The sequence below is a fragment of the Panthera pardus genome, unplaced genomic scaffold (genome assembly GCF_024362965.1).
Source record: "Panthera pardus isolate Hobbes unplaced genomic scaffold, ASM2436296v1 HiC_scaffold_11, whole genome shotgun sequence".
Taxonomy (NCBI): domain Eukaryota; kingdom Metazoa; phylum Chordata; class Mammalia; order Carnivora; family Felidae; genus Panthera; species Panthera pardus.
Genome location: NW_026526666.1, coordinates 84,319,652 through 84,333,908, shown reverse-complemented (window position 1 = coordinate 84,333,908; position 14,257 = coordinate 84,319,652). Strand labels below are relative to the sequence as shown.

The 14,257-nt window shown below is 60.6% G+C and overlaps 1 protein-coding gene across 1 annotated transcript in view; it reads left to right on the top strand.

Annotated features, from left to right (window-relative positions):
• The window catches only part of ADGRB2 (adhesion G protein-coupled receptor B2), a 36,810-nt gene extending 24,742 nt beyond the window's left edge, over nt 1–12,068 (top strand). The window contains 19 exon segments of the mRNA XM_053898401.1: nt 163–268; nt 452–495; nt 760–886; nt 1,373–1,476; nt 1,578–1,680; nt 2,408–2,558; nt 2,746–2,815; nt 3,202–3,268; nt 3,409–3,494; nt 3,789–3,887; nt 5,938–6,109; nt 6,408–6,503; nt 6,877–6,916; nt 7,555–8,174; nt 10,514–10,549; nt 10,928–11,026; nt 11,126–11,139; nt 11,141–11,180; nt 11,593–12,068. Coding sequence (XP_053754376.1) covers nt 163–268; nt 452–495; nt 760–886; nt 1,373–1,476; nt 1,578–1,680; nt 2,408–2,558; nt 2,746–2,815; nt 3,202–3,268; nt 3,409–3,494; nt 3,789–3,887; nt 5,938–6,109; nt 6,408–6,503; nt 6,877–6,916; nt 7,555–8,174; nt 10,514–10,549; nt 10,928–11,026; nt 11,126–11,139; nt 11,141–11,180; nt 11,593–11,778 — 2,260 coding nt within the window. The 3' untranslated portion in view covers nt 11,779–12,068.
• Nucleotides 12,069–14,257: the final 2,189 nt, after the last annotated feature.

Here is a 14,257-nt window from a genome sequence, read left to right as displayed (position 1 = left end):
AAGCTGCGGACCTCACCTGAAGTCCTGGGCCCCATGGGACTCTTGGCCTTTAATTGGTCTTGGCTCCCTGATAGCCCCCTACCACTGATCCAGAGCACCTTTGAGGTCCCAGACTGGGTCTGGGCAGCGGTGGTAGGAGCTGACCTCAGTACCCGTCCCCAGGCCCCCGCTGGCCGTCACATCCAGGGTGATGACAGTGACTGTGCGGCCCCCCACCCAGCCACCAGCTGAGCCCCTTATCACAGTGGAGCTCTCCTACATCATCAACGTGAGTTGGGGCCCAGACAGGAACCCTGGGGATACCCCAACGTGAGCAACCAAAGGCTTGTCTGATGGGGAGGCGGTCTGCCCCGATAGTGGGTCCCGTGTGGGGCCTGCCACGGCAGGATGGGTAGCTGTCCTGGTGGTGAGCTCCCCACCCCACACCACACTCGTGACTTCTGTTCCCCAGGGCACCACGGACCCCCACTGCGCCAGTTGGGACTACTCCAGAGCGTGAGTGGGGCGGGGGCGCAGTGTGGTGGGGGTACAGCCCTAGCACTTCTCTGTCAGGAGGGCTGTCTTAACCTGGAAGGACAAAACGTTCCTCAGGGCCATCCTCGGGCTCGAGGCGTCAAGGGCACATCCCGGGGCGCCCCAGCCACTTGCCTCTCGGGTGTGGTCTTGCTCTGATTTCACTCGTCCTGGGGCAGTGGCCAGCGCTGGGAGTGGGGCCACGGAGTTGGGCTGGGTATCACTCCACCTCTTCCCTCACCCAAGAGATGCCAGCTCAGGGGACTGGGACACTGAGAGCTGCCAGACCCTGGAGACCCAGGCAGCCCACACCCGCTGCCAGTGCCAGCATCTGTCCACGTTTGCTGTGCTGGCCCAGCCGCCCAAGGACCTGGTGAGCGGGAGGGAAGCGCCTGGGCCTGGGGAGGGAGGGCTGCTCCCGGGTTGCCAGTGGCCATCTGTGACGGTGTTGGCAGAGACCTGGGTGATCCCGTACGTGCATCTGAGCAGGTGCACTTGTGGGATCGCGCCATGGAAGTCTGTGCCGCTGGGATGGTGCTCGCGGGGATGACGTACCTGGGGATGTGTGGCGGTGGCAGTCGTGTGCGTGTACACGTGCGTGTGTGGTTGTGTGTAGAGAAGCATGGGTGACTGAGCATAAATACACACCCACGTGTGTGACTGGGTCTGCCCTGTGCACACGTGGATACAGCAGCGAGTTCCTTCCCTGTGAGTGTGAGGAAGGTGCAGGTGCCAGTCTGGGCTAGACAGGGAGTGGGGAGGAGGAGGGGAGGGGAGGGAGGGGAGGGGGGAGAGGGGAGGGCCCCCCCACAGCTGCCTCTCCTGGTGACCCGGTACACCACCGGCTCATCTTCCCTAGACCCTGGAGCTGGCAGGCTCCCCCTCGGTCCCCCTCGTGATCGGCTGTGCTGTGTCCTGCATGGCGCTGCTCACCCTTCTTGCTATCTACGCGGCCTTCTGGAGGTAGGTGGGACGCCGGGCAGGCTGGGGCAGGAGGTGGCCGGCCACCCCGGGTTGAGTGGGGCCAGCTAGCGCCTCTGTTCCTGCCCGCCGTGCCCTCTCAGGTTCATAAAATCCGAGCGCTCCATCATCTTGTTGAACTTCTGCCTGTCCATCCTGGCGTCCAATGTCCTGATCCTCGTGGGCCAGTCACGGGTGCTGAGCAAGGCAGGTGCAGGTGGCGGGCGCCAGGGTGAGAGTGGAGTGAGCGAGCGTTTGCAGGTGCCAGCGCGCGTGTTTGCACATACCTGCCCAAGTGACGGGTGTTCGTATCCCTCAGAGCCGTGCGTTGGGGGTGTGTATGTGTGTGTGTGTGTGGGGGGGAAGTAGCGTGTGTGAGTGGAGTGGACGTGATGGCGTTGGAGAGGGGTGTGTGTGCACTCGAGTGGTGAACGTGTGCATCTGTGAACACGTACGTGAGCTGGGCACATGTGTCAGGCAGGTGGCATCTGTGGAGCCTGGGCCTCCCCGTGTCTGTGAGAGCCCAAGTGAGGCCTCTTGTGCCACCTGCCTACAGATGACCCGTGCCGGCTGTCCTTTAGGCCCCCTTGGCTTTCTCTGTGGTGCCAGCACCGCGAGTGCCAGGCGTGGGGCCCGCCGGACCATGATGTGGCAGGTGCTCCTGTCTTTCCCCCAGCCCCCACCCCCGCCAGCCCCGTCTGCACGTGGGTGGGCTGCCTGCCCGCCTCCCGGATGTCGAGTTCTGTGTGCGTGTCACTGGGCCTGTGTCGTGCCGTGTGTGGGTGCATAAAGGCGGGGGTGCCTGACAGGGCTCTGTGGGGGGCCGCGCTCGGGTGGGCGGCCATGGCCGCGCCCAGCAGCGGGTGTGGGAAGCCTGGCCCCACCCACCCCGGTGCCTGCTCAGGGCCACTCCCTCCAATCCCTCTCTCTGCAGGGTGTATGCACCATGACTGCCGCCTTCTTGCACTTTTTCTTCCTCTCTTCCTTTTGCTGGGTGCTCACTGAGGCCTGGCAGTCCTACCTGGCTGTCATCGGACGGATGCGTACCCGCCTCGTTCGCAAACGCTTCCTCTGCCTGGGCTGGGGTGAGCAGGGCCCGTGCCGGACTCTGTCACTGGGCCTTGGGAGCAGGGGAAGGAGGATAGGGTCAGCTTTGGCCCTGGCCCCACTGTCTGGGCCAGGGGCCAGCCGCGCTGGGTCTGGGAGGAGAGGGGACATTGAGGACTGACAGCCATCTCACTGTGGCCACCCCCCCCCCCCCACCTCCTCCAGGTCTGCCAGCCCTGGTGGTGGCTGTGTCTGTCGGCTTTACTCGCACCAAAGGATACGGTACATCCAGCTAGTACGTTGGCCTCCCTTGGTGGGCAGCGGGGGTTACTGGACCTGTTAGGGCATCAGACTGGCCACTGGGCCTTCTCAGGCCCATGCCTGTAGTGCTTTGGGCAAATTCTTCCCTGTCTCCAAGCCTCTGTTTCCCTGACTGTAAAAGCACGTGCTGGGATTGGAGGTAATCTCTAAAAACTAGCTCACGGATCAGCCTTTGATCCCCACGGTGGGCTGGGGCTGGGTCTTTGTTAGAGGGGAAACTGAAGCTGAGCAGGAGCCCAGGGCTCACTGTAACCCAGCTGGAGGCCCTGCCCCATCGGCAGTCCAGGGGACACCGAGCGGTGGTGTTCAAGGGGCAGGCCTCCCGGGTGTCTGATGCCCCCTCTTTTCCCTCCACCCCAGCTGCTGGCTCTCCCTGGAGGGCGGCCTGCTCTATGCCTTTGTGGGCCCCGCAGCCGTCATTGTCCTGGTATGTGCCCCTTTAGCATCCTGGGAGGGATGTGGCCACAGGGGCTCTACCATCTCCCTGTACCCTAGCTCCCAGTTGGGGGTTTCCCTGCCAGGCGGGCGCCTGTTGATCCTGTGTCCCCCTGCCCGCTGGGCCCCCAGGTGAATATGCTCATTGGGATCATCGTCTTCAACAAACTCATGGCACGTGATGGCATCTCGGACAAGTCCAAGAAGCAGAGGGCCGGGTAAGCGGGCTGTGACTTGGCCTTGTAGGAAAAGGTCCAGGGAGGGAGGGCCGGGCCTCTTGGAGACTCAGGGCTTGACGATGCCAACCGGGGCTCCCTGACCTTGGTGCATCAAGGGTGCAGGCAAGGTGGGCACCCGGAGTGCTCTGCTGCAGCCCCTCGCCCACCCTAACCCACCTCTTTCTCTCTCGTCTGCCCTCCCCCTCCCCCCCCCACTTGGGGCTCATGCTGCCCCATCTCCTCCCGCTTCCCATGTGTCTCCCCCCCCTCTCCCGTGTCTGTGCCGCCCCCGAGGTCGGAGCGGTGCCCCTGGGCCAGCCTGCTCCTCCCCTGCTCAGCGTGCGGAGCGGTCCCCAGCCCCCTGCTCAGCTCAGCCTCGGCCAGGAACGCCATGTTAGTTGTGCCCCCCGGGGGGCGGGGTGGGGGCGGGCGGGGGCAAAAGAATGGGGGGCAGTGCCCATGGTTGGGGGGAGGAGGGAATCAGCCCAGCGCCCCGGAAAGCTTGCCCTGCCCTGCCGACTTCCACACACTCTCAAGGGCTTGGCATCGACGTTGGCAAAGGGCAACGGGGAGTGAATGTCTGTGCCTCTGGGAAAATGCTGGGTTCCTGTGCCCACCCCTTGCTCCCACCCCTGCCCCCACTCCCAGCTTATGTTTTATCCAGGCACAGCTGCGGAGCCCTCCTTACACTCCCAACCTACAGAGGCTCTTAGAATGTGAGGCCCTTAGAATTTGTGAGCCCATAGAACCTTAGAGCAATAGAATCTTAGAATAAGACAATCACAAGCTAAGAATGTTAGAATGAGTGAATCATAGTCTTATCATTTGTCATAGAATCTGAGATTTAGAATTTCAGAGGCATTGAATCTCACAATCAATTGGGGGGCAGAGAATCTTAGAGAATTATTTCGAGGAGATACCTCTGGAAGGTGACAATCTTAAAATCGCAGCCATGCGCGAGTAGGATGAATGAATGAATCTATAGGAGCCTGGGGCCCAGCCTCCCACCCAGGGCCAGAAATCCATCTGAGCCTCCCTGACCAGTGGGGGTCCAGCTTTATCTTACACACCTCTAGGGTCAGGAGGCTCACCGCCTCTGGAGGCGGCTGGCACCATCTCTGGGAAGCTGTGCATCGTAGAAAGCTCCCTCTCGCTCAGGCTGCCATCTGCCTCTCTGACCCAGTCTCTCAGAACTAGCGGTTAAAGGCTGGGGCTCTAGAGGCAGCCAAGCTGGGTTTGCATCCCAGCTCTGTCTCTCTCTCCTAGTTGGGCACACTCCAGTTTCCTCATCTGTAAATTGGGATAATAATCCCCATGCCTGTTTATTGGAGTTGTTTTGATCACAGTGCGAACTAATGTATGTAAATTGTTCAGTGTAGGGCCTGGCAGAGGATTGGTGGCTAATCAATGGTAGCTCTTATGACTGTGATTAGGCCCTTTCGGAGTCTTGGCTCTGCCTCCGGGGGCTGTGGAGACCACTGGGCCCGCCCCCTGCCAGGCTGAATAGCCCTGAACTTCTCTTCCTAGGACAGGTCTTGGCCCCCTGCCCATCTTTCTGCCTGGTGCAGAGCTGTTCCCACCGCTGCCTGACTCTCCAACCCAGGTGTTCACGAGGCAGAGTAGGCTGGGCGTGGCAAGCCTGCCCCACTGTGCCCATGTGGGCAGTAGCCAGGGAGGGCGGGCTGGCTCCTGTGCCTGGATGCCAGGGCCCCATCTGCCTTTTCCCACCCTGGACAAGGAGGTGGCGGATGTGTGGGTTTGGTCATGACCCCAGCTTGTACGGCCAGCCCCAGCTGTAATCTTTCTGCCCAGGGCTCTGAGAAGCCTCTGGGAGCCTGGCACCGCCTCCTTGGGGACCTGAGAGGGAAGAGCCTGTGCTTCACTGGGCCGGACCCCATCCCCAAAGATCTGCGCTCTGACGTCCTCCATGCGCTCGCGCTGTTGAATCTTTCTGTGTGTCTGCTTATTCCACGCTCTCTCTCCCTGGCCGCTGTTTCTCCTCGTCTAGCCTCCTGCCTCCTCTCCTGGAATCTCGGGGGGGTGCAGCCCAGGCCCGTGATTCCGTGCAGACTGGGGCTGAAACTCACAGCATCTGCGTCTGCCTCCCTCTTCCTTTTCTCTCCCACCGGCTCTTTCCACCTTCCCCGTCTCTGTCCCCTGATGCTGCCTCTGACTGTGGCTCAGGTCCACTGTGTCAGCCCCTTCCACCTCTCCTGGTCCCTGCTCTGGCCCCCACCGTTCTCTGCCTCTGTCTCTGTTCTCTGTTTCTCTGCCTCGGGCTCCTCAGCCTCTGTCTGCTTGGGGACATCGCTGAGGTCTTAGAGTTTGGGGCCCTGCCAGTCTTGGGCAGCTTAAGGACCCCAGGCCGAGTGGAGGCCTGGACTCAGCCCCCCACACCGTCCCTGGAGCGTCACCCTGATGGACCCTCTGCTGCTGTCCTCAGGGCCTCGCTCTGGAGCTCCTGCGTGGTGCTGCCCCTGCTGGCGCTCACCTGGATGTCAGCCGTCCTGGCCATGACAGACCGCCGCTCAGTCCTCTTCCAGGCTCTCTTCGCTGTCTTCAACTCGGCGCAGGGCTTTGTCATCACTGCTGTGCACTGCTTCCTGCGCCGAGAGGTGGGGCTGGGCGTCTCCTGCCCCCTCCCATCCACCTCACCTGTGCAGACTGGGAGGATCCAAGCCCCAACCGGGCCCCCAGCTGGGCAGCCCTTGGTATTAGAAGCTGGTAGCCTGGGACAGCCTTGTCCTTGGACTCCTGGCCTCCCAGGGCTCCTTCTCCCCTCTGACCTTCCCCTACACTGGATGCGCCTCTTTCCTTCCATACCCGCCTGGGCGCCTGGGGTGGGAGGCACAGCCAGCTGTGGCCAGGGGCCCTGTGGTGGCCTCAGGCCCAGCAGACACCCGCTGCCCCCAGGTCCAGGACGTGGTGAAGTGCCAGATGGGTGTGTGCCGGGCCGATGAGAGTGAAGACTCGCCCGACTCATGTAAGAATGGACAGCTGCAGATCCTGGTGAGTGAGGTGGCCTAGGCAGGGTGAGGGTGGGTTCTGAGTGTGCTCCCCACCCCTCCCCCGTCCCCCCGCCCCACGCTCATCTTCCCCATCCGTGGAGGGGATGGGAGACAGGGAGGGGACCGAGATTGGGTTTGATTCAGGCCCAGCCACTGACCGCTTGGTGGCATTGGGCAAGTCTTTTCCCCTTTCGGTTTTCCCACCTATCTGGCGAGGCTGGAGAAGACTATGTCTCAGGCTCTTCTGGGCTCTGTTGGGCAGTGTGCCAAGGGCAGCCCCTCTGGGTGGCTAGGGAGGGGCCTGAGCCCCGTCCCCCCACCCTGATACATGGATCCTCTCTCTGCCCACCTGCTCTGTCCCTCTCTGCCTATAGTCAGACTTTGAAAAGGATGTGGATCTGGCTTGTCAGACAGGTGAGTCTGCCGGTGCGGAGCCGAGAACGGCCCCCAGGGGTGGGTAAGAAGGGAGGGCCTCTGGCCCCATCGTGGGAGGCCCTGCTAGCAGTCTGGTCGTGCTGTTTAGTTGTAGAGTCAGACAGCCCTAAGTTGGAGTCAAGGTTGTGAACACCACTTAATGTGTGATTTTGGGCGAACAGCTTAGTTCTCTGAGCCTTAAATAAATGAGGGGACGTCAAATGCTTAGCAGGGTGCAGGGCATCTAGTGGCCATTACCTTATTATATGATTCCCATGCCTCTTATCAGAATCTCCAGTTCTGGCTCCTGGGGAGGAGCTGCCAGGGAACGGGGAGGAGCAAGGCCATTTTGACAGCCTCGTAGCTGTGGGGGGTCAGAGCTCAGGACCTGCACTGGGAACTGACCTATGGGAGCTCCTGCCCTGCCCTGCCTTGCTGTGGGCCTCTGGGCCAGTCTGAACACTCTTCTTCTTAACATGCCCGGTGTGTGAGAGAGTATCTACCCCGTAGCCACCTCTCCAAGACTCAGTTCCCTCCTCCGTCCAAGCCCAGGGGCTTGGTATACCTCCCCAGCCTGGGCAAGGGCATCAGGGCCTCCTCCTCCCCAGGACTTACCTCTCTCCCACTCCCGCCCCCAGTTCTGTTCAAGGAGGTCAACACTTGCAACCCGTCTACCATCACGGGCACACTGTCCCGCCTGTCCCTGGATGAGGACGAGGAGCCCAAGTCCTGCCTCGTGGGTCCTGAGGGCGGCCTCAGCTTCTCACCTCTGCCTGGGAATATCCTGGTGCCCATGGCAGCCTCGCCAGGCCTGGGGGAGCCACCGCCCCCGCAGGAGGCCAACCCCGTGTACGTGTGTGGGGAAGGTGGCCTGCGGCAGCTGGACCTCACATGGCTCCGGCCCGAGCCGGGCTCCGAGGGGGACTACATGGTGCTGCCCCGGCGGACTCTGAGCCTGCAGCCTGGCAGCGGGGGCGGAGGTGGTGAAGATCCCCCGAGGGCCCGGCCCGAGGGCACCCCTAGACGGGCTGCCAAGACAGTGCCCCATGCTGCCGAAGGCTACCCCAGCTTCCTGTCTGTGGACCACTCGGGCCTGGGGCTGGGCCCCGCCTATGGGTCTCTACAGAACCCCTATGGGATGACCTTCCAGCCACCACCACCGACACCCAGCGCCCGCCAGGTATCTGAGCCGGGGGAGCGCAGCCGGACCATGCCCCGCACTGTGCCGGGCTCCACCATGAAGCTGGGCTCCCTGGAGGTGAGGGGCTGGAGGGCATGGGGTGGGCGTGGGAGGCCTGCCCCTGTGTGCCTGAAACTGTGTCTGAGTCGCGGGCAGCCGCAGGGAAGGGACAGCCAGCAGCGCACCTCCCCCCTCCCCAGGGCGGCACCTTTGTATAAAGTGGCTGGGAGCGTGGACACTGTGCATTTCTTCCTCCGTCTGTGCTTACGGACACAAGGGAACCCTGGCTTCTCTGAACCCCTGAAATGGGCTTGGACTTGGTGTGCTGAGAGCACACTTCTCGGTGCATTCCTGCCTGTTTCAGTGTCTCTTTGAGGTAACTGGTTAGGATGGGTCTTCCTTTGAGGGGCCTGTGGCTCAGGCTAAGTGCTGTGTTGTTAGGGAAGCCACACCAGGCCCTGGGAGCCTGGGTCTCTTGAGTCTGGCAGGTCTGAGTTTGGATCTGGGCGCTACTGATCAGCCGTGAGATCTTTAGCGAATCTCTCTCTGAGCCTCAGTTTCCTCACTTGTAAAGCAGGGAGACTCTTTGTAGAGTTGTTCCGAGGACGAATTGAGTGGTATAAAACGTTCGTCTCTGTGTGGAACAGGTAGTAAGTGCTAGATAATTGGGAATTGCTGCTGTTAACATCCCTGGAATCAGCCTCAGACACTGCCCATGGGCCTGTGGTCATTGGCCCTCTTTTCCTGAGAAAACACAAACCCCTTTCTCTCCCTACCTGTGTGTTTTCTGGAGGCTCCACCCTCCCTCTGGCCACGTCAGGGAATTGCTGGGAACAAGCAGGTGATAGTGGTCCACTGTAGAACTCCAGAACATTCTGGAACTCTGGGAGGAATGGTGGAAATGTGGATAAGGACAGGGGCAGGAGTCACGGCTCAGACACTGTTGGCTGCTCATGTTTGGCCTCAGAAACCTCTCCCCATCCTCCGCACAAAGGAAATTAAGTTAGCAGCTAGAGGTTTGCAAGTTGAGTTTCTCTCCCAAAATGTTTCTTGAACATTTGGTGCCTGCTCCCGCTGCAGATGGCAAAAACCGGAAGGCATAACAAAGACAAAACGACACCGGCACTGGGGAGGAGTGCGTTCAGCATCATGGCAGGTTTTGTTCTGTGGACACCTGCCCAGGGTTGGGCCACTGAGGCGGGGCCAGTTTCAGGCTCCTTGTGTGGGAGGTAGCAATAAATGTGGCAGTATCTTGAGGGGTCAAGGATGACGTCCAGAATTCTGGTGCAGGCAACCGCAATGGAGTGGAGGCGGAGGAGCGGGTTTGGGGCGGGGAATTCTGAGTTTTTTTAGTTGGGCACAGCTGTGTGTGTGGTGCCTGGGGACAGGAAGAGATGTCCCACTGCCTCCAGAAAGAGAGAGGTGGCCAGAACAGAGAGGACACCCATGTGTCACCCATGTGCATAGGGAAGGGCAGGAGAAGGTCCAGGGCACAGCACGGAGGGCCCAGTGTTGGGGACGCCAGGGTGGACGGTGGAGAAGGGGCAGGCAGAGAGGTGGAAGGACCAGGAGAGAGTGGTGTCATAGAGGCCAGTGGTGATGACCATGTCTGCTGGGCCTAGGACTTGGGAAATCTTAGATGGCGGTCTTAGCATCATCCCTGAGGGCCTTGGGGTAAGTCCCTTCTCCTCTCTGGACCTCAGTTTCCCCAGTGTAACCTGGGACAGTTGACTTTGGTCTCATGAGTGCTCCTGGTGCCAACATTCTAAGATTCTAAGGCCTCCTCCTCGAATAGCTATGGATGCTGCGTAGGTCACCGGGGCCTTGAATGCTCTTGGGCAAGTGAGGGGCTGGAAAGGGCCTGGAGTGGTGCAGAGACCAGGGAAAGGGGCAAGGCAGGGTCAAAGGAAGGACTTGAAAACCTGAGTCCTCGTGTTTGTAGGACAAGTGGAGAGCTCCAAGGAGAGGGGAGCTTGTAGCTGGCAGAGAGAGTGGGGAGAGATGGGGCAGAGGGGTAGAGTCCGGGGCACAAAGGAAGGAGTGTCTGCTCTTTGATCCCATGTGGGAACCCATGTCTGTGTGTGGTCGCACGTCTGTTGTGTGTCTGTGTGTGCGGTCTCCCTGTGAGTGTCTGCCTGCAGGCTCAGTCATGTGTGGGAGCAGCAGGGGTGTGGGCCTGGGGCCTGAGCTGCAGCCCTGTGGCCGGGTCATGCCTCAGCTCCTCATCCCCCAGACCTCCGTCCTGTTCCCACAACCCCAAGGGCTGCCCTGAAGTATTCCTAGCTCCTGGGCCTGTGCTGTAGGAAGGTTACAGGGGTAGGTGCAGATGTTGGGTACCAGGTCTCTTGTCTCTAAAGCCACTGCATGTGGTAAAAAGCTTTTTTCTCCTTCACTGTTTCCTTGGTGCTCCCTCCCAGCGAAAGAAGTTACGATATTCAGACCTGGACTTTGAGGTAAGTGGGGGGTGTGTGTGTGTGTGTGTGCGCGCGCGCGTGCGCGCGCGCGCACACACGCATATGCGCATGTATGCGCATGTGCGTTGGGGGGCATCCGTGGGTGGTGTCTGTCCCTGGAGGGCCCACTCCTAAAATTAGCCAAAGCCCCATTGCAGAGTCTGACCCAAGGACCCTGAACCCGTGGTTTCCACGGGGGCTTCCCACCATCCCCCGATCCCAGCCCAAGCATCACCTCCGGGGTAGAGGGAGACCCAGGCCTTGTCCCAGAGGGCCAACAGCAGGCAGGGATGTGGGGAGCCAGGGGACAGGGGTGGGGGGTGGCTCACAGTGCCACCCCAGTGCGGAGCACCTCCTCTCACACCCTGTGGCTCCCAGAAGGTGATGCACACCCGGAAACGGCACTCGGAACTCTACCACGAGCTCAACCAGAAATTCCACACTTTCGACCGCTACCGCAGCCAGTCCGCAGCCAAGGTGAGGGCTACTCCCGTGGTTTTCCCTGCCCAAAGCTCGGGGCCCAACCTGACACAGGGCCCCCTGGGGTTGGACCCTGACCCGTGGCCCCCGTTGCAGAGGGAGAAGCGGTGGTGTGTCCTCGGGTGGGACGGCCGAACGGAGCGTGACCGGCGTAAGTGCCCCTGAGCTGGGTTGGGGTCAGGTGGGCTCCGAGGGGCTCATTCCCTCCCAGCCCTCCTCCCCTTCCTGGGCAACCTCAGCCTAGCTCACTGAGGGTCCACCCATGGCATAAGTGACAGTTGTGAGGCTGCTCTGGGGATGGGGAGCATTGCCAGAGACTCCAGCAGGGTCTTGAAGAGGGGGGGGGCACACAGAAGACATGATCCCAGGGGCCTCTCAGAGCATCGGGCTCAGGAACCCAACTACGGAACCAGGCGGATCTGGGTTTCGGTTCTGCTCAGGCACCTGGTTGCTGGGTGACTTTGGGCTTCACCAGCCCTCTCTGGGCCTCCTCGGTTTGTCCTGTACAACGAGTGAGAGGGTATTGGCCCATCTCCATGGGTTCCTTCCCACTGCCCCCACAGGAGAAGCCCAGCCCTGGGGAGCACCCCGGCTTGTCCCAACAGCGGAGACATCAGAGCTGGAGCACCTTCAAGTCTATGACATTGGGCTCGCTGCCCCCCAAGCCCCGAGAACGGCTGGCCCTGCACCGAGCAGCAGCCTGGGAGCCCACAGAACCACCTGATGGTGACTTCCAGACAGAGGTGTGAGTGCCACACCGGACTGCCCACTGCGTATAAATATATATATCTCTCTATTTTCACACTCCACTTTGGAACCACCCAGGAGCCGGCGCCCCCTCCCCTTTCCCGAGGGCTGGGCAGGGAGGCGCAGTGGACTCGGCCGGGCTGGGGAAGCCAGACACGGCATGGCCTGGGGGACCAGGGCCCTTCCCTGTTTCTCAGAGGCCCCCCCCATCTTCACCCCAGGCTGTCTGTCCCTGTCCTGGGCTGGGGAGGGGGGAGGGGAACTTTGTCGGGAATAAACTTCACTCTGTGGATTTTGCTGCTGAGCTGTTTGCTTCCCCCAGGTGAAGGCCCAGCCCTGGGACCCCAGCTTTGTTCCCCCCGTCTCCTTGGTTCACCTCACTTGGTCTCAGCAAATTGCATAATGGGGTCAGACCAGCCCTGACTGGGAGGGGACACCTGGGCTCTGACTCCATCTTTGCCCCCGATTTCCTGGATGACCTCGGACACATCCTGTCTCCCGTCAGGGCCTGGGTGGGTAAGCAGACTGGGTGTGTGATATGGGACCCCTTGCAGCTGGCCTTCCCCCGTGGCCATGATGGTCATGGCTGCTGTTCACTGGGACTCAGAGGCCAGGCTGCCTAGGCCGGAGCCAAGGCAGTGCTTAGTGACCTCAGTTTCTGTGAAATAGGGATGGTGATAGTACCTACCTCATAGGGTGGCTAAGAGGATGAGACATTAATATATGCAAAGGGCTTAGCGAGTGCCTGGCACAGAAGCCGCTTCTCAAGTCTTAGCTATCATCACTTGGCACTTGGTCTCATGCTGCGCTCTGTGCTAGGAGCTTTGCACACACAACCACTGATTCCTCAGAATAACCTTGCTGGAAGGTTTTAGGCTTGTGGATAGGAGCACAAGGCCGGAAATGGAAAGTGACTTGCTCAAGGCCATTGTCAGAGTCAGAGCTGGGATTTCAAACCCAGGCTTGGTGACAGTGGAGCCCACCCTCGTACACCTTTTATCAGCCTCCCCCTGATAGGACAGGAAGCTTCAACTCACCTCTCGGCACCTGAGCTTCATGGCTGCAGGGGAGCGACAGGGTGCTGGGTGGCAGTGGAGCCTCGGGGTTCAGGGCTTAGTGTGGGTGTGGAGTGGGGGGACCAGGCTGCCTTGGTGCCAGAGGGCCGGGCCGGGAGGCTCATTGCTGGGGTGTATGCTTCACATGCCTGAGTGGATGGACCCTTGCTCAGTTCCCAGGCACCCAGGAAAAGGGGGGCACAGGCTCAGCATGTAAAAATAGCTAGCAGTCTGTGCAGTAGTGTGCTTCTGTGGTCAGGCAGCATTGGGAGTGGGGGCCACAGGTGCAGCTGCTGGCCTGGCCATTCAGCAGCGTGGGCACCCCTGGGCCACTCCCCAGGGACTCAGTCTCCGGGGATGGCTGACACATCAGAGGGAGGGGTTAGGTGCTGTGGGAGCCTGGATGAGAGAGTGGGGGAAGGGGACTGGCTGCTGCAGCAGGGGTGACAGCTAACAGCCTCCTGAAGGAGCTGGAAGAGGGATGGCCATGGAGGTACAGGCTCCCTCAGTCTTCTCTGAATTCTGCCTGCTGTGGGGCCTGGTCAGGGGAGCGGGGAGCAGAGTCCTCAGGCCTGTGCCCCTAGGCCCTGGGCTTTTCTAGGCCCCTGAGTTCCTTTGAACCTTCCAGGCCGCCTCCCCTTGGGCACACCGGGCACTTACTGCGTACGGTGCTCTCTCAGGCACGACTTGATTTGAGTCTTCAAGGTAGGTTATTGTGACTCCCCCACTTTACAGATGAGAAAGTCAGGGCTCAGAGAAGGGACATGACTTTCGCAAACTCGCACACCTTGTCAGTGGCTTTACTGGGACTTGGGGCTGTGAATGGCAGGATCTCGATACCAGCCAGCCCAGGTAAAAGGGAACTTTGTTCACTCAGCAGTTGCAAGCTGCAGCAAGGACAGTGGTGGGCATGTGTGGCTGGCCTTGGGTGAGGGGACCCAGGGTCAGAGTGCCACTGGCCATTCTGCTCCTCACAGCTGCTCTGTGTCAGTTTCATTCTTCCAGGCAAGCTTCCTCACCCCTGGCACTGGGTTTCCTTCTCCCAGTGCCCAGCACTTGCTTTGCCCCCAGAGAGGAAGAAACTTTCTCCTGAATTCTAATCAGAAACTCCCCAAGGAGGGGTGTGATTGGCCCCAGGCGGAGGTTGGGGTGCGGAGGTTGGACATTATTGGCACCAAAAAAAGCCTCTGGCCCTGACCTTGGGCCCCCACCATGGTGCAGGCCAGGCTTTTCTCTGAGCTGCCACCTAAAGCCTTCTTCGTGCCTTTCCTGTAGTCCTGTCTCCTTTCTTCCTGGCCCTGGGCTCTACTGGCCACCGCTGGGATCTCTGGGCTGAGCTGCCATGTGCTTTCCCCTCCCCTCTTGTGGTTTCTTGCTGTACATCTGGTTTGGGGCAGTTTAATATTCACCTTGTTGGTTCTGCTCA